This window comes from Oryzias latipes, chromosome 10, assembly GCF_053564925.1.
Source record: "Oryzias latipes strain Hd-rR chromosome 10, Olatipes_Hd-rR_3.1".
Lineage (NCBI taxonomy): Eukaryota > Metazoa > Chordata > Actinopteri > Beloniformes > Adrianichthyidae > Oryzias > Oryzias latipes.
The window spans coordinates 17,780,047-17,805,218 of NC_136246.1; the positions used below are offsets into that span (position 1 = coordinate 17,780,047).

General features: G+C 38.5%; 2 protein-coding genes across 2 annotated transcripts in view; one reads left to right on the forward strand and one right to left on the reverse strand.

The window, feature by feature from the left end:
• The window catches only part of dock2 (dedicator of cytokinesis 2), an 87,876-nt gene that overhangs the window by 43,406 nt on the left and 19,298 nt on the right, over positions 1-25,172 (forward strand). The window lies entirely within an intron of this gene.
• On the reverse strand, positions 35-21,342 carry insyn2b (inhibitory synaptic factor family member 2B). Its single transcript, XM_011480125.4, has 4 exons — positions 21,184-21,342; positions 7,774-9,668; positions 5,518-5,592; positions 35-2,255 (listed from the first exon to the last, which is right to left on the reverse strand). Exons 2-4 carry the CDS (start codon positions 9,345-9,347, stop codon positions 2,072-2,074), a joined length of 1,833 nt encoding a protein of 610 aa, XP_011478427.1. The 5' UTR covers positions 9,348-9,668; positions 21,184-21,342; the 3' UTR covers positions 35-2,071.

The window sequence follows — 25,172 nt, forward strand, 5'->3', positions numbered from 1 at the left end:
TGTGGATTTGACACAAAAAGGACTAGTTTAAGACTTTTTTTTTCTTTGTTTAAAATACACTTTTATTGCACATACATGTGGAAGATCAGGAGAAGGCCTTCTAGGAGGGTCACACATTTTCAAGGGACAGCTTCTGAAAATGCTAAGACGTTTTGAATATAGATTGGGTAATTACTAATTGTAGTGCCATCATGGACTCTAATAGGGGGCGAAATATCAGCAGGGGATACTGAAAGGCTCATATGAGATTAGTAGTTATGCTCTAAAGTGCTGTGGAGGAATTCTTGTACAATGATGTGCCTGTGCAAAAAACAAAACAAATAAAAACTGTTTGGATATAGAACAGAATAAGGTCACAAAGAAAGTATGCTGTGTAAGTTTTGATTAATCACATTTTTTGTAGTTTAACACAGCTCGCTGTTTTGCTTCTAATTGGGTTTGAACATTTTATTAAGTGTGTGCTTTTTATTAATATTTTAGTTTTTATTTTAAGTTGGAAGGGTTTTGTTGACTCATATTGTGTATTTATGACCGTTGCTTAATGCAGCAACTACTAAAAATTACTACCTGAATGCTGAAAAAAGATTTATAGTGAATTCATTGCTGTAAACATTTACTGTTTTCTTTGTTTTTCAATGGCCAGATGACTGTTTTTGGTCTTTATTTTCAATGTATAAGTTCTTAATTCAGCAATATTGGACATTTTTCATAGGATTCTACCAAACCAGTCACTTCATTTAAAGAAATATGATCCCAGAATAAGTCAGTTTCAGCATACAATTGTCTAACTCCTGTGTTTAAAGAATGATGCCAACTTCAAATACATTCTTAAACTTTTTCTTCTTTTTGAGGTAATCAAGACTTTTTTAAGCAAACCCTTATGTTATCCCTGTTGTAAAAGCCATGAATTTTTATATCCGCACATCATAGTCAATTTGTTCAAATGAGACCAAAATTATGATTGTAATCTGATTAGAATTTCACAAATATTGTTACATTTAAGCTACTTTAAAATGAATTGTTATTTACTACTCTAATGTTACGCTGTCTACCACTAGTTTGTCTTGGATCATGGTAACACCTTTTTGACCCAAAAAGTAATGTAAATGGCTGCGTCCTTGCAGGTCTCAATATGTTTACATTTGTGATCTAAAGTTTCTTTGTTCCTTTATTGAGCATGTTTTTGCACATGTATGTAGGTGCGTGTGTATGAGAGAAAGAGAGAGTATGAGCATCATTTAAACAAGATTGATGTTACAGAAAACACTTCTATTCTGGTCAGAAAGGAAGAAAAAAAGACTTTCGCAGCCGACATTTACAGAATCTGCGTCCAAAGTACTCGATCTTTGATCAGCTGCCCAGCACTATGTCTGCTAACATGATAACAAAGTACATTCTCCACTTTGCTTTGCAAACTGTTGATGATCCAAAGAGCCATCTCAGTTCTTCTTTTCTACTGAAAAGTCCCATAGAATTCATTTTTTGCTACATTCAGAGTTTGGCAGCCAAGCCATCAAAAATAACATTTCAAGCAGTTTAGTCCTTGTATCTTTCAAATAAATTTAAGTTTCCTGCTTGGTGTTGTAATACTTTAACAAAATTCTTCATAAACATCCATCCATGAGTATAGAAAGTTGCTTTGTAAAAGTTTGAAACAACAGACACATCTGTTATCCAGTGTCTCAAAGCCTTTTCATCTATGTGTTATAGGTCTGATGCGGTCTACTGTGTTTTTAATTTCACTTTACTTTGTAAATCCTGCTCTTCAAGCCTGTTTAACAGTCTGAGAAACTTTCTGTCGCTGCTTTGGTCCTCGTTTCCTTCTTAAGTGCAACTCCATCTCCTCCACCTCACCGCTGATGTGTTTTGTCAGACTTAGAGATGGGTTGGTGCAAAGCAGAATCCCGTTTAAAAAAAGAACACAAAAAAGTCCCATCCAAGTAAGGAAACTTAATTATACTGCACAGCCACTTGAGATGTTAGTTTTTTCCTTTATAGTAGAGCCTCTCAGGTGTCTTGAGACGTAATCCACAGCAGAATGCACTAACTGCAGAAAAATGGAAAGTTTATTTCACAGCCACCAGAAGCACTTTTTGCGCAGTTTCTTGACACGTGCCTTGGTACTGGGGCGCGTGGAGGACGATGGAGCTGATGTGGGTTTGGTCAGAGTTGTTGCAGGTACATCATATTCCCCCTCAAGGGCCTCCATTACCCCCTGGAAGCGTCCCTCCTGCTGTCTGAAATCATGCTCCACGCTGGGGAGGAGAAATAAAAGGCTGTTTTAGGGAGAAGACAGTGGTGATGATGAGGGAGATGCAGCATGAGCACATTGTTAGTATGTCAACTATGTCATCAAAAGAGTTGTTATATTTGGAGGTAGAAGAACCAGGCAAGGTAGAAAAAAAGGATAGGAATTTAGAAAAAAATGGTGCGTTAAAATGCTGTAACTAAACACCTCCAATTTTCAAAATAGGGGCTTTACCTTTACAAATTACATAAAATAATAGTGGCCTGTTTGTCTGTTTTACTTGAGATCAACACTTGCACACACACGTGCACACTCTTGCACACAGGCTTTGACTCAGCACTCATTTCACGTCCAGAGTATTCATCTGCACTTCATGCACCAGTAGATCACAGGCTGGAGAGATGAGAGGGCTGGGAGGAGAATGAAGAAGAGAACAGGAATGGAAAAGAGGTGTATTTTTTACAATGGAGGTGCTAAAGACGGAAGCTAGAGATGACCTTTTTTTTTTTTCAACAATGTTCAAAGCAGACCCTCTTGACTTTCTTTTCTCCATCCTCTCATTCTCCCTCCTCCCTTTCATCTCTGTCTTGAGCTCTTTTTCACTGAAGTGTCCATTGCTGGAGGTCATAATGTCGGAGTCTGCCTTTTCCCAATCTGTTTCTGTGACGCATGTGTGTGTGGTCATGTTTGTGTTGAGCCGGATTAAGGGGGTGGAGCTACATAGGAACTGGCATCTGGAGGTAATGAGGCACATGATATGGCAAAGAGAGCAGACACGACTAGTCATCTTTTCACTCCTCGTAAAGCCCAAAAAACCCAAACTACACGCAGATGTGCGTACCTACTGCTGCATGATATTCTGGCATAACAAATGCATCCACAGCTGAGTGATGGGGAAACAGGAATACTAAAGGATTTATGGAAAGACGGCAAGAAGACAACCTTTAAATGATGTCATAAAGGATAAATGCCCCAAGCCAAAAAGACCTCTGAAGAATAAAGGAGGAGCACAAAAAGCTAAAGGAGAATATGTGCTAACACAGTTGTTGAAAAGCGAGATCAAGTCCATCCTGGCCCTCCAGAAATAAAACAGTGATTGAAAGTGCAAGGGACCGAGTGAGTAGTGCATTGGAAGTAAAAGCTGTGCTGGGTGAGAGAGGGATGGCTGCCATGAATTAATGATACAGGAGATAAACCCACAATTCATACATACCATCAAATATTGTCTATAAAACAAGTTTGTAAAACACACAATAAAAAAAATAGAAAAGATAAAGTGCTGTTCCAGTTCCAGATTTGCTTAGTATGTCTTGATTTTGATCAGGCAATTTTTCTTCGCCACGTCCTCTTTTGGCCTCACAGTTCCACTTCAGTGTTCCCATGTCTCATTTCTGGTTAACAACCTCTCCAGCAATTTATCTACCTCTTTCCCACTCTTGTTGAATCACATCCTTGTGGAAAAAGCAGTCACTTGTAATTCCTTTTGGAGGGTAAATCTACAAAATGACAACCATAACTGTTTTTTGTTTTTTTTGATGCCTTTACCTTGTGGGACACTACTAGATTTTAAAAGGTGTTTATGGTGTTGATAAACTACGTCATTCTTTCTTTATATGTCTTTTAGTACTTTTGAGAAATAAAAGACACAAGAGAAAGTGCCTTTTTATTCATATTTGCAGTTTTAAAAGACATTTAGAAACAAGTTATGATTTTAAAAAAAGGACTAAAAGCACTAAGATCACCCTTCTTAATTATCTAGCCTCACACATTTATGGATAGTAAGTGATACATTTGTTTTTCTTTTCTGACCACTATGCAACTTCCAAATACATTTACATAACAAAGTAATATCTAGAAAAAATTTTTTTAGTATCCCTGATAGAATTTTATGATTTTTCTCAGTTTTTTTGGCTGTCCTGATTATTATTTTTTCTAAAAGCCTTTTCTTTACTCGTTCCTAAACAGTGTTCCATCAATTCATCAAAAATGTCTCCATTTGCGTGCAAAGGTTGCTGGAAGTGCAGATTGACTTTGTAGACAAAAGCGTCTTGCATGCGTTCACTTAAAGTGAAGTGGTTTGCAATAAAAGTCTGTCATGCTACTCACAATAACTTCATTTATGGATTCATCTCAGCAAGAAAATAGTAGCTGTCACTTTCTGTTGGTCTTTTGTTGAACATCTTGTTTTGTCAAGAAAATGCTCACAAAACACAAAGACATTCAACTGAAGGTGAAAGCAGGGATTTCTTTTTCATTTTAGTATGTCACTAATTAAGTCATTTTTTATCACAGGGGGATTAATTAACTAACTGTTTCAGGTCTTTGTAGCTGTAATAACATATTCCAGTCATATCTTTATGACATATGAAAAATATCATGGATAGTTTGTTTCACGTGTGCAGATGAGAATAGACGCAGTCCTTCTCACTTCTTTCTCATTATCACTCAGCCGTTAAAAAGTTCTGTCTTCTCAAGAAGGGCAAGGAATTTAAGACAGAACAAGAGTCGAATCATAAGAAAAGAGTGAAGAAATGTGAAGTATAGCACACATAAAAAGTTGGGGAGACATGCAAGATTAATTGGGGTTTTAAAGTTTGCAATGGCTAGACTAAAAAAAAAGTTCTGCAAAAAAGCAGTTTTAACAATGGCCACAGAGTTATAGCTATGGTTAAACAACTAAAATGACTACTTTAGGGTTTTTTTTATTATGAGAAATCTAATATTAACAACCAGCAACACACAACCAGAGCTCTGTTTTTTTTTTACAATATGAAGATCCTGAATTATTAACGTCACACATTTTGAGCATCTATGAGAAAAAGACAATTACACGGAATAAGACGCTGTATTTTTTTGTTCATGCATCATTCATGCCTGTAAGTTATAATCCATTTTACATTAGTTTAAAACAGTTAGCTTTAATGCCAGCTGATGCTTTTTCATCTTGTCCGTTTCAAGTTGTTGATGGTGAAGTCCCACTCATCTCTATCATCTTCACATTTTCATACCAGCATTTATATATTTCAATACTGAAGAAGGCCATCAGTTATCTTTTTGCACATTTCATACTTGTGACATGGATTAAGGTTTTAATAGTTGGTAAATGCATGATAGCCTGTATGGTTTTGGAGAGAAAAATTCAAATGGCAGAAATTGAAATTTAGGGCAAGTTTTAGGGCTGTAACAGGAAAAGGTCCCTCAGACATAAGTCTGTTGTATTATTAGTGATAATGTTGTTTGTACTGGGTTGATATATTTGTTCGGGTTACCTGTAGATGATGCAGGCTGTCTTCTGACAAGTAGAACAGTTGTTGATGTCCTGACCGGTTCTGTAGGATTTGCGACTGCAGAAACAAAACGACAACAAAAATATCAAATATAGTTGGCACTGCTTACATATTTTTATTGTTGTTTATTAAAAGAGGAATACAAAAACCTCCACAAAGAATATTATTAAAGTTTAAATTCTGATGGCAAAAAAAGAAAAAGCAAAGAATAAGTCTTCCTGAATTACTGGTGTCACTTACTGAATATGCAGGTGTTCTTCAAAATATAATTTACTTTGTCTGATACATAAAAAATGTTGCCTTCCATTAATCCAAAAAGTTGGTTAACTTAATTGAATGAGGCCCCCATTATCTTAAAGAGAGACAATAAATATTTAGGTGAGGTGTGGTGGTTTGTGAAGTTCATTAAGGTTGTGCTTTAACCAACAATTTTTTGTCTGAGCAAGATATTTCAGGGAACACGTTTCTGCAGATTACATTTTTGTAGCTGAACCTGATCCAGCATCAAGTCTTTCTTTCCTCTCCAGGACCCTGATAAAAGTCACAAAAACGATGAAGAAAGTTGTCTGCTTAAGGGAAAGGATGAGGAAACAAAAAGCTTGGCTGAGCAGCAACCTTTTCATTCAGTCAAGTCTTCTCTTTAGATACCCATTCAGAACTTTTTTTTTTCTTTGTTGAATCTCTTTTGCTGTCAGGTTCCCCTCATTTTTTTTATTTGTTTATTTATTTCCTAGTTTGTTTGCCCGCATTTGTTACGTTCTTACTCTTAGTAAGCCTGTAGACTACACGCTTAAACCATGGTTGCATAATTTTAGTGTGAGGCAAGACAGCTGTAACACTGACTTCATGAATCTAATTGTAGAGCTTAATCATTAATTCAAATTAATCTTATAGGGATTACTCTGAAGAAAGATATTTTCTTTAGCCCTGCACAGAAATAAGACGAATTAGAAGCAGGAAAAACATGTAATAAGATCAAGACACCGGAGCTTTGCCAGTTTCAGCTACTATTTTACTCTGAAGTTATGGAACCCATTGGCAAATTGGGAGAGAACATATTTTTACAATCCACGCCTCTATAATTCGTCATCTGTTTAGTATTTTATCGCTTGATCCTGATATTTTAAAGAATATAATATAAGCTGTACTTTGCTATGCCACTAATAACAATCTTTGTAAAAGTGCTTGGATCTGGACATGAAAAAAAGCAATTTTCTAGAGTAACATAATCATTAAACTGTTGCTTAAAACTGAGAGATTAGTTGTAGAAAAGTTCCTACTCTGAATGAGTGAACTTCAATCTGCATTTTAGAAGCGTTAGCGTTCAACCTTTATTACCTTAAAAGCTAAACTGATTACAGTAACTTGGCTACACTTTGATCAGAGCTGCTGCCAACACCAAGAAAGCAAAGGATAATAAAAATGCCCTTAAATCATATCACTTGCTTTCTATGTGTCAACATAAGTTTACTGATTAATTTGTTGTTGCTTTTTTACCAACCAGGCAAAATGCTTTAAGCAATTTAACATGAAATGAAGACATATTTCTGTCATAAATGTTATTTTCCTTATTTTTTATGTTATTTATTTCTCATTTTAAAATAGAATAAGCTCTCCTTGTCTTGTACACGCAAAGCAAAGAAGTAAAAGTAGCAGTAGACAGAGAAAACTAAAGCGTATAAATTAACATGTGAAGAGCATGATGCATAACTTGCGACAAGATATGATAGATGATGAAGTGGTTTAAGGGCAAGCAGAGAGTCACAATTACGTAGATGTGGCTCTTGTGTGGAGGTGTGGAAAGATAAGTACCAATGAAGTGTTCATTAAAGAAAGATGGTATGGTGAGATGGAATAAAACTTTTAGCAGTAAGAGAATGAAAGACAGAATGAGTATTGTCTCAGAAATATAAGCGTGACTAATATTTTAAGAAACTGGAAAACTATTATACATTTTCTGTTTTATGAAGTCTCTTAGGCTGTCTGTTTTATCTTGATACTTCCTGAGCCCCTCCCCCATGTGCTTTTTATCAGTCTTACAGTAAATAGATCTACTTTTCCCTCCAGACTGTTCTTTATCCATATCTTCATCTCTTTCTCATTTCATTTAGTTTTCTGAAATTTTAAACATATACAATTTCACGTTTTCTCCTTTTCTTCTTTCCCTTTTCTTCTTACCTTCCCCTAGTTTACCTTCTCTCTTGCAGTTTTTTTTTCTTCCCAAGTCCCTTCTCTCACCCTTCGCTGAAGGCCTTGCTCTTCTCCAGGTCTTGAATCACGTTGAGGAGCACCTTTATCTTCTCGTGGTTGGACAGCAAGCTCTCCTCCACAGTCTGGAGCTGCCTCTCCAGTCCCCGTGGTGCATTCACTGCACGTCCATCTGGAAGTCCTCCTGGAGCTCCGTTGCATTGTGCTTGCACATGAGTCTTACAAGGCAGAATGTGGTCATCAAAGGATTTACTCTTCTGCTTTGTGTGGTCCTTGAACTTGATCAGCTCAGAGGATTGTTCAGATGTGTTTGTGGTGTCTTGGTCTTTGGTTTGCTCTGTGGGTGTGGCTGGTTTACAGTTGAGGATGCTTGAAGGATGCTGTGGTGGAAGAGGAGGGGTGCTTCTAAATTTTGTGTCATTGTGAAAGTAAGATGCTTGAGGCTTGGAGGTGATGCAGGCTGAAATATTCTCATTTACAAGTCTTTCAGCGTTGTGGGTTTGGGACAAAGTGTCGATGACCTTTTCAGCTGCATATAGTTTAGCGTCCTCTTTCGTTGATGATTGTGTCTTTTGCATGTGAGTGCTGTTGGTGGCGTCTGTGTTATTGTCCAGGTGTGTTTCTGTTGTTTGCGTTGCTGAGTCTTTGTAATAAGTGAAGTCGGCAGAATGCGGCCGTGTCATCTTTGAGTCTCTTGTTTTGTTTTGCGCTTGTGTTGTGTGGTTAGAGTGGGAACTGTTGGTTTTTGGTATTGTGTGTGAAAGGTGTGGTGCTTGAGCCGCCTTTGCTGTTGTGTGCTGTGTATCGACCGTCTGGGAGTTTTTTGAGCCTGACTGAGAGCTCGGAGCTGCAGAGGCTTTCCTAGACTGTGTCACGGCCACGGATGCTTTTCGTGGTGGATTAGGCAAGGTCTGGCTTGCTGTGATTTGACTGACCACCCTCCTGCTGCATGCGCCTGTGCACGGTGTGATCTGTGACCGTCTCCTCCCACATGTCCCACAAAGGCTATGTGGAGGATTCGTCATTACTCGACAGGGCCGAGGCGTAATGGCTTGTGCAGACGTACGAGCGCTCACTGTCTTTGATACTGAGCGATGGGTTTCTCCTCTCAAAGACTGCACCCTTCTCCACTCCTGGGTCATCTCCTTACTTTCTGTGGCTTCAGTGCAAACACCTCCCACCACATCAGAAGCTACCACACTCCCATTTGCATACCGAGGTGCCTTCCTGCCTTTTGTGTCTTTGGGATTAGTCCGTGAGGTTTTGATCTGGCAGTAAACTCCACCGCCTGACCCCTGTGATCCCATGTCGTCCTGTGTTAGGCTGTTGATCTCGTTCTGAGATGTCTCCTTGGACACTGCCGGGCTGGTGCTGTCACTTCTGATTGCTCCTGCTGTCTCCGCATCCTTTGTTTTGTCGGTTGCCATGGCAAGTAGCTGATTTCTGTTGGTTGTTTGGGTGCTGTGTCGTTTGATGGACGGGAGAGTCCGCAGTCTGGGAGATGTCTGCACCCCAACACTGCACAGCGGGCCCCATTGCCCCCCTGCCAGAGGAACCCCCAGAGCTGGCACAGGATTGTTTGGGTCAGCCACTCTTCTGCCCATGCTACCCTGCAGGTTGGCTCAGCCCCCAGAGGAGCTGAAAGTGATGGAGGTGAGCAGTGACATCAGCCAACCTCAAGGGGATAATATCCAAGAGGAAGCTGGAATGTTCTTCTATTTGTCCCAGGGAGTTTGAGCACAGATTAAAACTGTTTTTCTGTGGAGGCGTCAAAGTAATCCTGTTTTCAATAAACCTTTATTCTTTATCCATTGATAATATCCACACACGAAATCCACTTTATTTTAGTTTCTGACAGAACATGGCAGCCAGTTTCCCACTGATGTGCCTCAGCAGATGACTTCTCTGGACTTTTCTGTTTTATTCTGCATAGAAAAGAAATGAATATTAAGTTAGTGAATCAGCAGCAGCAGAACGCAAAAAGACACAGCATGACGACACATTCATTGGGTATATTCAGCACCATAAAAAGCTGGAGTTCACACTGACCAAATCGATCAGAGCTCTTATTATACCAGCAGGTAGTCAAGAGTTACATTAGCAATCTTTCAGTTCTCATTTAGTGGAAGGAACAGTTTTTAAACCTGCTTTTGGTTTGATGCTATACTGGGTGTCACACATGGAGGATTTGTTGGTATGTTTCATAAACCATAGATCCTGTCGATGCAGCAATCTTTTCAATTAATTATCTTTTTTCAATTAAATGTATAGATGAGAACTAGTTATACTCATGCATAAAGAATTGACTTTGAGATGTGTTGGGATCCACTGTGATCAGTGCATTCAATTTGGGTAGGAGAAAATGTTTACTTCTGCCCCATTAGGGAATTGGGTCATTGCGGCTGCAGAAATTGGCAAGCAGGGGACAGACTGTAGACTAAATAGGGGTGATTTCAAAATACAGAATTAGTTTTTCTGAGCATGAAAAAGTGATTCAAACCATGGCACCCTGAGTGGCTTGCTTTTGTGATAATTAAATCATGAAGTCAAATCTGTTCAGCTTCCGATTGAATCTGGCAGTGCATTACGTTTACTCTGTGACTTTGCACCTGATCAAATCATTAGCATTCCTCAGAAATGGTCGGTTTAACTTATATAATGTCGAACAACCGGAATAATTTACATAAAACAACTGCTGCAAGCTACAGAGATGAACCCCCGTTTTAAATAAGACATTTTTCTTTCTTCTTTGCCTTCATAACTTCTGGGACATTTTAGTCACTGGGTGATATTGAGCCTGCTGGTATACGGTCCCCAGTAGAGATATAGACTATAAACGATCAAAGAGTGGAGCATTGCAGCATTTTTCTAAGTGTGAAAAACAAAAAAACTGCCAACACCAATGACATCATTTTAGTTTCTATGCAGTTACTGACCAAAAAGCTAGTCTGTTTTGAGTGAAAGGCTTAAGGGTTAAATATGTTTTTGAAGCCACCATGACAGCAGGTAGTAATTAAAACATGTTCTCACCAGTGGACAGCAGGTAATGCAGCTTGACTGTGATGAGCCTGACCTCTACTCTAATAGTTTATGTGTATTCAGATCAGTCTTGCACATGTTCACTCATACCAATGGGCTGTGATGACTTACAGTGACTCATTTGGAAGCCTGATGTCCTCTTGCTGTTTTAATCGCATGAGCAGAATAACAATGACTGTATAAGCTCTGACTTTTTCCTTTTATTTCCCTATGCATCAAGTGAAATTAGTATTTCCAGACTCCTCAGAATTTCAACTTTCATTTAAAGGCATTAAATATTAACAATGAACGAACGCAATTTATTACTCCGCCTGTAGTGCCTTTTAGGCTGCAGCACCGTAAAATGTGAGCTGTACTCAGTCTGCATCATAGAACTGCATGGCTGGCATCCTGCTTTCTGGATTGACGTAGGAGAACAATAGTTTGTGTGCAGCAAAGCTAGCTTAGTGCTCGGTGGCCCAAGAACCTCCATGAAAGTGAGGCTTTTTAGTGTAATTGTTTACGCAGAAGGCTCCGCATATCAAACAATTTCTGATTCTTTGTTCTATATTGCATCATCAGATGACATATATAAGACTCAAGGCTAAATGGATTTCATACTAAGATTATGGTTTATTCAAAAAATTTGAACGTAGTTTTCCTGTTGTTTGGTTGACGTTTTCAAAAAAAAAAATTACCATCTAATCTTTTTAAAAGTGGATTTGTCTCAGTTACCTTGCTAGTGCCAAGTCTCTTAAAAATATATTACTTTGAGATTAGTTGCTTAAATTGATTAGCCTATACGCCAATAAAATTAAACTAATAAACTAATAAAGTAATGGTCTGAGGGAGAATGAAAATAAAATAAAAACATTCCATACACACATTTAGGTATCTTGTGGTGACATTTATTTGTAGGTAATTCAATTTGTTGAGTTGTGTTTTTGTCTGAGATGTTGCTGCTTTTCCAGGAAGCGAGTTCATTGTACACAGTCACCAGCCTGAACTGTTCCTGACTGGTCGCCATGGAAATCCTTACAATATAAATGCCCTGGGATGGACTCCTGGTATCCTGAGCCATAAGTGCATTTTTTTTTGTCCTTTTTCTTTTATCACAGAAGCAGAAATCGAATATGAAATGTGAAACTGAATGGGGAAAAAAGGAGCCAAAATAAAGTTCAAAATACAGATTTAGCTAATAATCTTTTCAAAGTCACTTAAAACACTTATTCAACAACCCACATGCTTCAATTGAACATTTGCAAAACTTTATTAGTGTTTCTTTCAACAGAGGAAGTGCAGAATTTGGTGCCTTGCTTAAAGACGTTTGATGTAGAAATCAGGAATTAAATAAAAGTGTTTGAATTAACAGCCACTCTTACTCTTACAGACCAAAGGACTGTAGAGCTGTGGGCAAACACTAGTATATATTCAGTCCTAAAAAAAGTTGTCAGGGTTTCCTTGGAGACTTAGACTATGCTGATTGAAGGTAATTTCACTGCAATCAGATCTGACTTACTTTCTTTCTTTCCCCTTCTGTCAATAAACCGGTGATGCCTAACACTGCTACTGAGGCTTTTGGGGGAGGTTTGTGTTCCTCTGCCAGAAACATTTCAAGCATTTGTTAAAGATCAGATATTGTTTCTGCAGTAGTACAAGGACATTAAATATATATTTTTTGTCTTGCGAGTGAGGAGAATGGCATCAAACTCGTGTCTCTGATGTTTCCCAAGTTGCTCTTGAGAAGCTTGAAAAGTTCAATATGAAGATTTTGGACTTGTGTTTTCTTGCTTAGATCAGTCAGTTCAGGTTGACTAGCCCTTTGATGCGCAACATGGGTCAAAAGTGACCCGGCTGAGTTTTTATTTTTTGATATCTTTGCAATAAATTACTATTATCATTCAGCAGTCAAGGTAATCCTCAATTAATTTGTATTAGACCATCACACATGATTATCCTATTTTTTCATTTCTTACTTTTGGAATGAAAACTGTTTTTGTATCACTACCCCTCTAATGTACAACATGGGTACAAAATGTCCCACATTCATTTTCTATGTTATTTCTCATATGGCTCAGTATTTAAACAATGTAACTTTGACATAAATTACATTCAATTAAGTATTCCTCAATATATGTTGGCTCATGGTTCTCTGGTATAATATGCTGGATGTTGCCACCCTAAATGCCTTCACTGCACAACACCCTGGCTATTTGGGAGGTGTCAGCAATGTACGGCAGCTTTTTGTCAAGGAGCTGGGCAAAGAGCTTGTCATGCCCCATATTAGGAGGCACATTGAGGGCACACCCCAACTCCAAAAGCATGTTTGGGCGCCAGTAGCTCAGGTGGTTGAGCAAGTCAGCCAATGATCGGACGATCAGCGGTTCAAACACCGCTCCCCCCCATTTTAACTGTCGTTGTGTCCTTCGGCAAGACACTTCACCCTCCCTGCCTCCAGTGTGGCTCCACTGGTGTGTGAATGTGTGTGAATGTACCGGAGATGGTCAGAGAGACCGTAGGCGCCAACTGGCAGCTACACCTCTGTCAGTCTGCCCCATGGCAGCTGTGGCTACAACAGTGGTTAAATGAATGAAGAGTGAATCAATAATGGACACATTGTAAGAACTTCGAGCTTCTGGAAAAGAGCAGATAAATCCAATCTATTATTATTATTTTCAGGCAATGGGAAAATGTAGGTTTAAAAAACAAAAAGAGCCACCATCCAGCCTGAAGAGAGCATCAGACAGGAAGGCCAAAGGAAGAGGAAGAGGTGTGCGATCTGCCAAGTTTCCTAAGACAGAAAAGTCAAAAGCTGGTGTTCTCTCTGCACCAGACCTGTGTGCAGAGAACAAATATCATATATATATATATATATATATATATATATATATATATATATATATATATATATATATATATATATATATATATATATATATATATATATATATCAATATAATTTGTGAGCATGTAAAAACGAAGGTCGCAATTGGTTAAACAGTTGTGCCACACCAGTATAAAGTTGTTAAAATACTGATACAGTTCAGATTTTTAGACATGATATGCTATCAGAGGTATGTGTTACTAAATGAAAATAACCATGTTTCAATTAAAGACATACATTTTTGTCCCAACTCATTGCAAAAATATTACTCCAAAACAAAGGTTATAATTATAGTTTTAATTTGTTTAAAATCACACTTGAATGACTGGGTTGTTTTTGATATGTGTAAGTAAATTTGTTGTAAAAAACATTCTTATCCATAAAGTATGAAAGGAAAAATGTAAATGATATTCTGCGTTAATAAAAAACAAGATATGTAAAGAATACTTGGAATATACAACAGTCAAAAATATATATTTTAAAAGATACAACAAAATAAAAACTCAGCCATCATAAACTTACATAGATAATGAATGCGGGTCAGTTTAGTCCATGTTGCGCATTGGAGGGGGTGTGGATATGTTGCGCATAAAAGGGCTAGGAATGTCGGTGATACATTATCAAAGCACATTTGATAAATGGGCTGGTCACATCCAGACAAATTGTGTATTTGAGATACTGTTCATGAGAGTAAAGCTGTGAACAGTTATCTGAAGCACCTCAGTTTTTGCATAGGGAAGGCTTTTATTTTCGTATCATTAATGGTTTAACATATTTTATTAATAAAAATAGGGTGCCCACACCATTACATTTTCTTTCATCTCTTGCCCACTTTGGGGTTGCAGAAAACAAAAAAGAATTGGATTGAGGGGTTTGAGTTTAAAGACACAGTTCTTGTGTTTAAAGGCTTTTGGCGGCTCGTTTGAGGCTGTTTTATAAACTATAAATTTTGGTGTAAAATTTGTGGTTTATATTCATTCTTTTTGTTCAGACTTTGTCATTTGTAGAGCTAGTTGATTCACGTAACCGTCACTAATATTTGATCGAAATTCCAACGCTTTCTCTTCTTTTTTCTTTTTTTTTTGCAGCCTTTGTCTTAGTTTTGGTGCATCTCACTTTCCACCTCTGACCTAAAAGCTCAAAGTAGAATAGTAATCAGTATGATCAGAAATAAGTTTATGTATTTCTGTCTTTTAGACTCTCTTGTGTTTGTTGTAGTCTTTTAAATCCAGCCCTCGTGTTGTACCATTCTTCCTCTATCTTTTCACAGCTGCTTGTTTTGGGTGTCACACATTTCCCCACGCCTCCCTCTTTTCCATCTTTGTCATGCTGTTTTTGATATGTGGCGTTTCTTTTTCCCCTCCATCTGTCTCTATATTTAATCTTTGTTACTTGCCCACGTTGCACCTCTGGCTGTTAAAAAACGAACGGGGAGGAGAAGGGGAGGAGGGCACTGTCAGCTGTGGGATGAAGGCAGGGCAACCAAAGAGGTGAATTGGGGAGACAGCGGTGCAGGGAGGAATTAAAGGGAGGATGTATTGACAACAGATTTAAGGACGACGAATATCTGTGCTGAAATTATACCCAATCATGCGAATATATCTAAACCCCACACGGGGAGCAATCAGAGTTCATACAAGATGCCTGTAGTTTCTAGATTTTTTACTAGAAGATATCTTAATGATAAAATACCACACAAGGCTTGAAATATGGCATTAAAATAATATTTAAAATAAAGATCTAAAACCTGCTTGCTGGAAATCAATGCAAACCACTATTATGCTTGAGCATCTGTCGCCGTGTGTGCATGCAAACAAACATGCAACGAATGCAATTTACCAGTTGGTGGGTTTGTGTTTTCCAAGAATCATCAACAGTATGTGCAGGCTCATGTGCCAGCATGCCGGTGAGTGTGCACCCACGCCTTTGCAGTCGCAACAGACAGGGAATGCTCCATCGAATCGAGTCCCTTGTCGTTTCAAGGTGAGCCTCGTTTTTCAGCGGCTGATCGACACAAACCATATTTGTGTGTGTGTGTATTTGGGTGACTGAGACTCGCTTTAGCGCTCTCTAACCACACTGCTTCTCCCGGTGACTATTTCTCACCCACTCACTGCCAAAACAAAACAAACACAGCACTTAATCTGCCCTTTGGGACAGGGCACACTGCATTTTGGATTGCGCAGTCAGCCTTTTTTCCATTTCATCTCCTGGTATGGGAGATGAAAAGTTTTTTCTACTGTGGTTTTCTGCTTTTATTTTGTGTTCAACGTTGCTTTTTTAGCAACATTTTCTCAAAATGTCTCTTTGCCAATCACAGAACTTGCGTTATATGTTTTAACAGTCTTCCAAATCAATGAAAAGGCTGATGGATTTAAACGTTTTGACAACAGCAACACATTTTTGTTCTTCTGAGGAATTTAAAGCAAGTCAGAAAATCAGAAGACTCGTCACAGCATCTCTACAGACTTTGAAGTGATGTGGGCACAGGTGGCCACAGACATCTGCTACTCTGGGTGGGTTAGATTAGAAGCCCTGGGAGCATTAACACCCTCTCATTGCAGAGTTTTTATTTAATTTAGAGGTAATTAAAATGCGTAAAAAACACAACAATAAAATCCAGAAGTGATTTTGCAGAACAGCTGTGCAGCAGCTCAAAACCAGGGCCATATACACATGTTCAAGTCAAGTCTCTCAGTGGAATGCTTCTGGCTATTGAATGCATGACCCAATGATTTTAAGGTCAAAGCTTCATGGACACTTGCTCATATCATGAAGGGTTTTTTTTTTCACCGCCATCCATGACCAGTGAGGAGTTTGAGTTACAGCTTTTGGCAAAAGGACCAACTTGCTAGTATCTCATTTCTTTTTGCCTCAGCTTCTCCTTCCGGGCATTAAGGAGGAACTCTGCAGTAAGCACAGACGACACAAACCACCTCCTGGTAACCCAGGTTGTGGATTTTTTCTGTGTTACTAAAAAATGTAACAGCAAACATGATAGTCCTTGGAAAAACAGAACTTTTTTGCCTCAGCCATCTGCTTTTCTGTCATTTAAGACATCGTTTCAATATATATGAGCATTTCTTTTAAAAGATGCTCCCAACAACTAAGCATATGTTCAGAATCAGTATGTGCTGTATTGCAGATTCTACACCACTGATGATTTTTTTTTAAAGTTATGTTGTGTAGGGTTTATTGGGGGCTGCTATGAGGCCTGCTTGATGGTTCATCTTTTTCATGCGTTTCCACAGATGCTTCCTTTTAGAAAAAAAAAAGTCAGGTGCCATAGAATATTATTTAACATAAACTGTCAGAACTACCTCCTGTACTAATTGAAAGAAAAAAAACATGCAGCAAGGCAGTGCCTTAGCTTTTGTCCTGTAGCCTGTTTTTTGAGCGTTTTAATCAAGTGATATTTTCGTTTAGGAGCAGCACACTTAAATCGCCATTTCAAGGTTGAGATCTTCAAAGTCCGTAGCGTTCATGTCGCAAGATCCAAATGTAGTCCAGAACAATGGTCTGACACAGGCTGTTGGCTTTTACTACAAACACTGTGAACTGATATGGAAACAAGCAGCAAGAAAAACCTAATTATGTTCATAAACTCTTTGTAATCCAAAGAATTGTGCAAACGCCTCATTATGAGCAAACAAAATGTTCTCCAGATTTGTCTGTGCTGCTTGTTTACTTTGGACGAAAAATTCTCCAAGCATAAGTGAAAGGAGATCCGCCTGTCAGCAATACCGGCATTTAAAAATTATAAAGCAGCTTATGAAACTTACACTTTGCATCCATGAATAATTTAAACAAAATTAGTAAATCCTTGCTATTTCTTCCTTAAACGTTATGGGAAGTAATTCAGACGTGAAAAAATAGAATATAATTGAAATTTTATATGGGAAAATTTTACATCCTCATTTTCTGAATTTATTTTTACTTGCAATAAATTATTTTCAATCATTTTTTCTTTTTACAAAACTATATATTTTTTATTTTAAACTTGTTTCTCAACATTACCTGAAAATATGTGACTTTCTTGTTAATGGACTTTCTTTACCCACTAGTATTTTAGAATGTCTTTATTGCAGACACCTTAAAAGCCTTAAAAGATCAATTTTTAAGGTCTTTAACTCATAACCTTGTGATGGGGTAAAAACTGACTTTACAACTTACAAAACTCCTCAGATGGCCTCTAAAAAGTGACTTAGTTTCATGATGTGGGTTTATTTACAACTAGTTCTGAGTCTCTAATGGGAAAGAGTGGCGCGCAGAAAGAGAGCAGGGTATTGACATATCCATCTGCTGGTTTTAATTCATTTGTTTTGTTGTTGGTTTGAAGGCTGTGGGTTTTGTGAGCAGCAGAGCAGAAAAACCCAAGTGAAACAAAATATTTATAGCATATTTGCAGCAAATATTTAATGATAGGATGCAAACATGATCTAGTGGAAACCTCTTCCAGTGACTTCACAGTGGAAAACAGTGCCCTAGCTTTAGGACACACAGCCACACAAACAGCTAATCTGTGTGGGGGATAGGTGTGATGGGCAGGTTTACACTCTGTACTTGTCTCTTTTTTTCTTTCCTGTTTTTTTCCAGTCACGGCATCTCTTTTCTTCTCTCCACACATCCTCATTCTGATAACTCCTCTTTTCTCTGCATTTATCTGTCATCTCATCTTTGTCTCTTCTGCTGTATCACACATCATGTCTGCACATCTCATTCAGTCTCTCCAGCATTAACCCTCAATCTATTTCTCCTCCTGTCATCACTCCATTCTGCTGCCCCCGCTGCCCTGTCTCTTCTTTTCATCTATCTCTGTGCCCTTCCGACTTTCTTGTCCTTTTGTCTTTTTTTCTGAGTGTCATTTCTTTCTCATCACTTGCTCACAGTCTGTGCGGTGAGCAGGGGGAACTGAAGTGTCAGTGATCCACACACTCACACACTCAGATGCAAGTGCGGGAACGCTTCTTTTGAATCTTCCTCATGTCTTTCTTGCCGTCCTCCTTTAACCTCTATTTGCTCTTTCTCTCCATCAATTGTCACTTTGGGGAAAGGCCTGAAAGCAAATGCAGTTTAATGTCAAAACCTATTGATTAACTTTGTCTGCTCTGTAATTTGCATCAAGCTTCATTCAAATTATTTATTTCTCCTTTCGTTACTCATTTATTTTGGTTACCACACATAAATAATTGGAAGCAAACATTTTTTAATGCTAAATTTGGAGTAGTGATTAAGAGGTAGTTTTTTTTCTTCCATTTTTGTCATTATATCCTGTTTTAGAATTGTGATACAGTGAAAGACGCAATCCGATGAAAATTGTGTTCTTGATATTTTTCACATCTTCCAGTGGAATTTTTTTCTTGGGTGATATACATGTGGTGCAACGGTAGGGCGGTTGACCCATGATCGTAATATTGCAGGTTCGATTCCCGCCTTGCACGCCCATGTGTCGAAGTGTCCTTGGGCAAGACACTGAACCCCACCTTGCCTCTGGTAGTGGGCGGGCGCCTGTGTTTGGCAGCGGAGCGGCCACCAGTGTGTGAATGTGTGTGTGACTGGGTGAATGGGTCTGTGACTGTAAAGCGCTTTGTCCTCGTAGGTAGAAAAGTGCTATAAAAGTATTTACCATTTATGCCATTTACATAAAGAAAGCTAAGATTAAAATTACATTTTTGGGTATATCTTTATTTAAATTGTGGTGAATCAGGATCAGTCAAAAATATGTCATTTGAAGAAGCCTGTGCTTGTTACATACAAACCACAATCAGCAGGCCACAAGCTGTCCACTCCATTCTGATGCATCCACTTGCAGACAATAGATCAAAAGATGATCAGAGTGAGACTTTAATATTTTGTTACTTTATAGGAGTGAAAACCAGTTTTAATTTTGAAATAAATAACAATAAATGAAAGATACATTTTGTGTGCCATCTCACCAGCTTTCTATAAGGTTGCTCATTTAGAAATATTTGGGATATTTATTTCATGTAATTCATTTGTTTTGGAAGTTAAGTCCTTCATATAATTAGGTTTTTTGTGTTATAAGTTTTTTTCGTAAAAAATAAAAAGATTAAACTAAAAAAGGTTAATAAAATGCATAAACGTGATAACAGCCCATCATGTCCTCAAAAGGTCCAAATTGAAAGACCAGTAAAAGGAGGAAAGTTCAGAAAGAAAATCACGTTTGTAGAAAGCTAAATACACATTTACACATGTATGTCTAACATTTTTGTTGTGCAGCACTGACATGGTTAAAAGCTGTAAAGGCGCCATAGAAAAAGGAAAAAAAAAACTTAAAAGCTAACCCCTCTGCTGTGCAAGAAAACGTCTGACAGTAAGTGAATGCTGTCTGCATAAAAGTTTCACATTATCCTGTTTGCACAGCAAATGAATGCTGGAGCTGAAAACGGAGCCGCATTTGATGAAAAGAACACCTGGACAAATGAACACCTGGTTAGCGAGCAAAAAGAAATGGCAAGTTTGGGGATTGTGCAGCGGCCTGTATAGCAGAGGATTGAATGCACAGATGCAAAACTAGGGATTTTTATGTTTGTGCTGTCAGGAAGCAGAAAAAGCAAATAAAATACACCGTTTTATTCCACTTAGTTTTTCTGTTAAATTTGGACCTGTCGGTAGAAAAAGTTGTAGTGTAAAGTAGTGAAAATGAAAAGCTTTGAAAGGACTCCTACTAAGATGTGGTGAACTAACAGAGTGTTTACACTATTTCAGTCTTTTAAATGACTGAAAACATGCACTTCTGGGAAACTTTTAGAATCAGTTGCCATATCTATGATACCCCCCCAACACAAAAAACACACACATCCACACTGAGCCAAGGGAGCAGTATTATTGTAAAACACACAATTTTAAAGACACCCTTGCCATGACAGCTGGATTACAGGCTATTAGGGCAGTGCCACAAACACACACACACACACACACACACAGGAACGTTTGGAACACTGGCTAAAAGCTTTAAAGCAAACTTTAGAAAAAACGTAATTAATGTTGCATAATACAACATGTAGAATGAGCTTACACTAAAGTCATGGAGTATTGGAATTCATCAAATCCTCATGTGACAGATGGATGGGATTTCTCACCTGTCACATGTGCACATACAGTGTTTGGCGTTGATTGCACTACTTCTTCACTAGAAATGGCCTTAAATGATCATAATGGAACATCTTTCTTGGTTTAAACTCAAGTGGATAAAATAAGAAGTCCGTCCTGAAACGTTATGATGCCCTGTGCTGTCCCCTGGATTGATTTAGTTGTTTTTTTGTAGTTGCTTCCAAATGTTCACTGGCTATCACAGACAGTGTCTTTAATCTTGAATGATCTGCTTTGAAGAGTGAGGTACCAGCCGTGGGCTTTTAGGCTGAAGGAATTCCTCAGAGGGTCATTAAAGAGCAAGAGGAAAACATTGTGAGCTTGGATGCTCTCCTTCAAACACACACTCAACTGTGTGCACAGACACACACACATCCTTTCAGTAAAATATACAGCTTTTTCTTTTTGCAATGTTGATGACTTACCTTCTCTTGCACTCTTTGGTCCTCATTCTTCTCCTATCCTGTGTTCCCAGTGTGGCTCCCTTGTGTCTGTTAGTCCTTCAGTCTTCAACTGCGCTCTCTTCTACCTCTTCACCGCTCTCTATCTCCCTCCGTCTCATTCTGTCGCTGCTGATCCTCGCCGCTCTCAGAGCTCGTTGATCTTCCTTTCCTCCCTCTCTTTCCCCCCTCCTCCCCTCTCTCCCATTCTCTCTATCCTTAATCGATTCCCATTCCAGTTTATACCTGCTGCATTTTTCTCATTAACTCTCACATATCTCTTAAATGGCATCAGTCATTTGGTAGAACTGTTTCCCACTCTGTCTCTTCTGTGTTGTTGGTGGCTTATCCCTCCACCATGTCCTGGTTTCAGTGGCGAGGTCTGTGTGTGTGTGCCTACATTGACCCTAGCACGACGGTGGACCCAGCCAAACTTTGGCAGCTCAGAAATGTCTCCTCCCGGGAGTTGAGCCAGGGTGCAAACAGTCACACAAGCTTGATTTTGAGCGCACACTCTTGCACCAACTGCTCTTCTTATTTATATCTCTGCATTCCTGTCAGATCTAAGGGTGCTGTTACCTGATTATTAACTTTTTTCCGGTGTCTGGAAGCTTCGTCTCCCTTTTCGTCTCTGACCCGTTTAGTCATCGTCCTCCATCTTATTTGCCCCAGTTTAGCCTCTCACAATTCTGTCTTTTTCTTTTATCTACTTTACCCACACTCACCTATTCGTCTGTGCTTGGCTGTCCTGTCACTCATCCTGCTTTGATCTCTGTATCTGTTCTCATTTGTTCCGGCTGAAAACAAACCAGTTTTTTATTTTTTTTGTGACAAATCAGACAACTACCAGAATTAACAGTAAAAAGCTTTGAAAAAAAATTTAATTTGAATGAATGTTTTCTAAGGAATGCCGAAACTTTTTGCTTTATTGATTCTCTCATATGTAAATCATTAAAGATTGAAACAAAGTCCAGTTAAGGAGATTTCAGATCAGACTTGCATCGAGTCACACCAACACACAAGCATAGTTTTCTGATGTTTAAACGGGATTCTAAAGCTGTTCCATGTTACTTCAAGGAGTTTGTGTCTCACCGACGCCCAGATTTGATGCAGCATCCTCTTTCACATTCCCCCTGACCCCTCCCCCACGCGAGAATAACCTGTGATATATGCACCACTGCAAAGTGGTCGACTCACCTTGTGTTGTGTTTCAATTGACCTCTGCTGAGAGACAGAGAAAATGATGCATGCAGCCTGTATGTGCATGTGGCAGGGCAAAAGCACAATCACATTACACAACACTGGGGAGCGCTGCCAGTTACATGCTTTGATAAAGCTGGGGATAGCTGCTTTTAAATGGGTGCAGCCTTCATACTGGAGTGGAGGATGAGATGAGGAGGCATTGTTGGCAAGGAAGGGGAAAAGAAAAGGGCCACACTGTCTGAGAATCAAACTAGAGAGCAGGAGATGTGAACTCCCTTTTTGTAAGCCTAAAATTAATTTTTTTGCATCTTTTCTTTTTCATCCCCTCCTCTCTCTAACTGTTTCGGCCTTCTTGACCTCTCCGTTCCCGTTTTCCCTCCCTATTAGTAATACCCGATTGTGCCTCTTTGTACTTGTCAACCAAATAGTTGGATGGGGACGCATTGATCTGCTTTGTGAGCAAACCTTAACATTCTCATGCGGCTCCTGCAAATACCAACAGTGCACACAGATACTGCCAAATTCTCAGACTCATCTGCAACGCCACCACACAGTAGGTCTAATTACACCTCCTCTCTACTTTTCACCTCTGGCTGTAGGTGATGGAAAAACATCTGAGTGAATGTGTGTTTTTGTGCAGTGAAGGGGGGTCAAATATGAGCATGTGTCTGTGGCTGCAGGCTTCCAGTGAGACTGTGCTTTTAGGTGTTAAGGAAAAAAAAATCACAATTCAATTATTTGGCAACTGGGGAGATGCCATTAAAGGAGAGATAGCAGGAGGAAAAACGGGGAGTATTAAGTACAAGGTTGTGAAGAGTATGCAGGCATGAAAACAGCTTTAACAAATACTGGTTTCAAGATAACAGTCTTCATGTGTAAAATGACAGAATTTTTTTGTTATTTTTCAGTTTTGTCACATAAAAATTGCATTTAATTTAATCATATTTTTCTGCTTTATAGCAGTGTTGTAACGCAACATTTCTTTATTTACCCTTCAGGTCCCAGTTAAAGATTTGCAAAAGAAAAAGACAGATGAGGAAACCAAATTGGTTCAGATGTGGCAGTAAATTACAGTTTCATTCATGCACAGCCAATTATTATTATTATTATTTTATTTTTTTTTCAAACCAACAAATACTTAGCATTTTACTAGAATGTAATTTCAATTAGGCTGGTGTAATTGATGTTCTTTCTTTTTTTAAATATATGATATCTTAATTATTTTCCATCTTATTTCTATTTCTGAAGAATCTCCATTACTTGATTGTTTTTGCGCTTTTTTTTCATGGATGACTTAAGGATTGTAAAATGTAATACAATCTTTAACAATCTTTATCGTTAACGTTGTAACTATTATAAGAAAAATAAGGTTGTTTCTTGCTTTCACAAAAAGATAGTCATAAACTTTAGAAGGTAGTTTTTATTTAATAAGATGGGCGAACTGTTGCTTTGACCTTCTTCTTAACCACTTAACATCTTCTAGCCTAAAAAAAGAAATTACAGACTCTAACTTTTCTTTGCGTGATATTTTGCCGTGCAAAATGCTTCACTTTTCTACTTTTATCTTGCAACTCGGCGACACGTGAAGTAATGACACTGCAGCTGCCAGACTGTATCACAGGTCTGCTGTCTGCTCTGTGGCATTCTACCCTGGCTGGATAAGAGATTTATTTTACACTTTTTTTGTTTCCTAGACTAAAAACACATCTCTAAAATTGTTGTTTTATCTGTGTTTATTAAATGGCTAGTAGTTAATATTTTACATTTTTTTATTAATTGATCATATTAGCAGTAAAATGGAAGATGATGCCAGCTGGGTTTGCTGTTTGACCATACATTTTAAGGGGGATGTAAAAGTAAAAGCATGATGTTATTTATTCATTATGTCGTTTTAAGCCAATTCTAAAAGATTTTAACCAAGTTTTGAGGTTTTTTGTGCAGTTGGGGTTGGCGAGGGTCTTTACAGAGGTAGAGACAGGAGGAAGGACAACCTTGACCTCCCCACTGTTTGTGTCCTGTTTTGTGCATAATCTCTTCAGTGTTGTGTAAGGTTGTTGCCTCATCAAGGCCAGAGCTCCCTCCCTGCTGTCAAAACCCCTGCCATAACTTAGTGCTATTTTACATAAAGCAAGTTTACTTTTTAAAGTCTGTCAAGTATCATGCAACTTCTCAATAAAACATATTGACGTGCTAAAACACAATCAATCTGTGCTTTTGCGCTTCTTTGCTGAAGTTAATGAAGATTTTGACAACAGGTCCTTTGAGAACTGTAATAAACTGGAAGCGGGGAGATGCGGCATGTCACCTGCTCCCCCAAACACAAACTCAGTCACAGAGAGAATGAAACCAGAAAGTACTTAGCTTTAGAGTAATTTTGGCCTGCGACTGAGTGGGTGGGTTCTTAATCCTATTACTGTTAAGCCTTTGCACACTAAAGAGGCAAAGATGGAGAGGAGAGACAGGGTGAGTTAATTGTGCCGCTCAGCCCTGTCTGTCGCTATTTGCCACTTGGGGGTGGTAGACACATGAATTTTGTATAATTATATAATGAAACTGCCACGTCTGTGTGACAGGAGATCCATCAGAGATGGAGTTTCAATACTAATGTCACATCTAAAGCTGGGAGTAGTAAGTAACTGAAAAATGGAGCCCCCCCCCCAAAAAAAAATACTTTGTTTTTTACCTTTAATTTTGCATTTGTAAAGGGGAAACATGAGCCTAAACGACAAATGGGAAAGGTAAAGCAGACAGTGATTTCCAATTTCCAAACA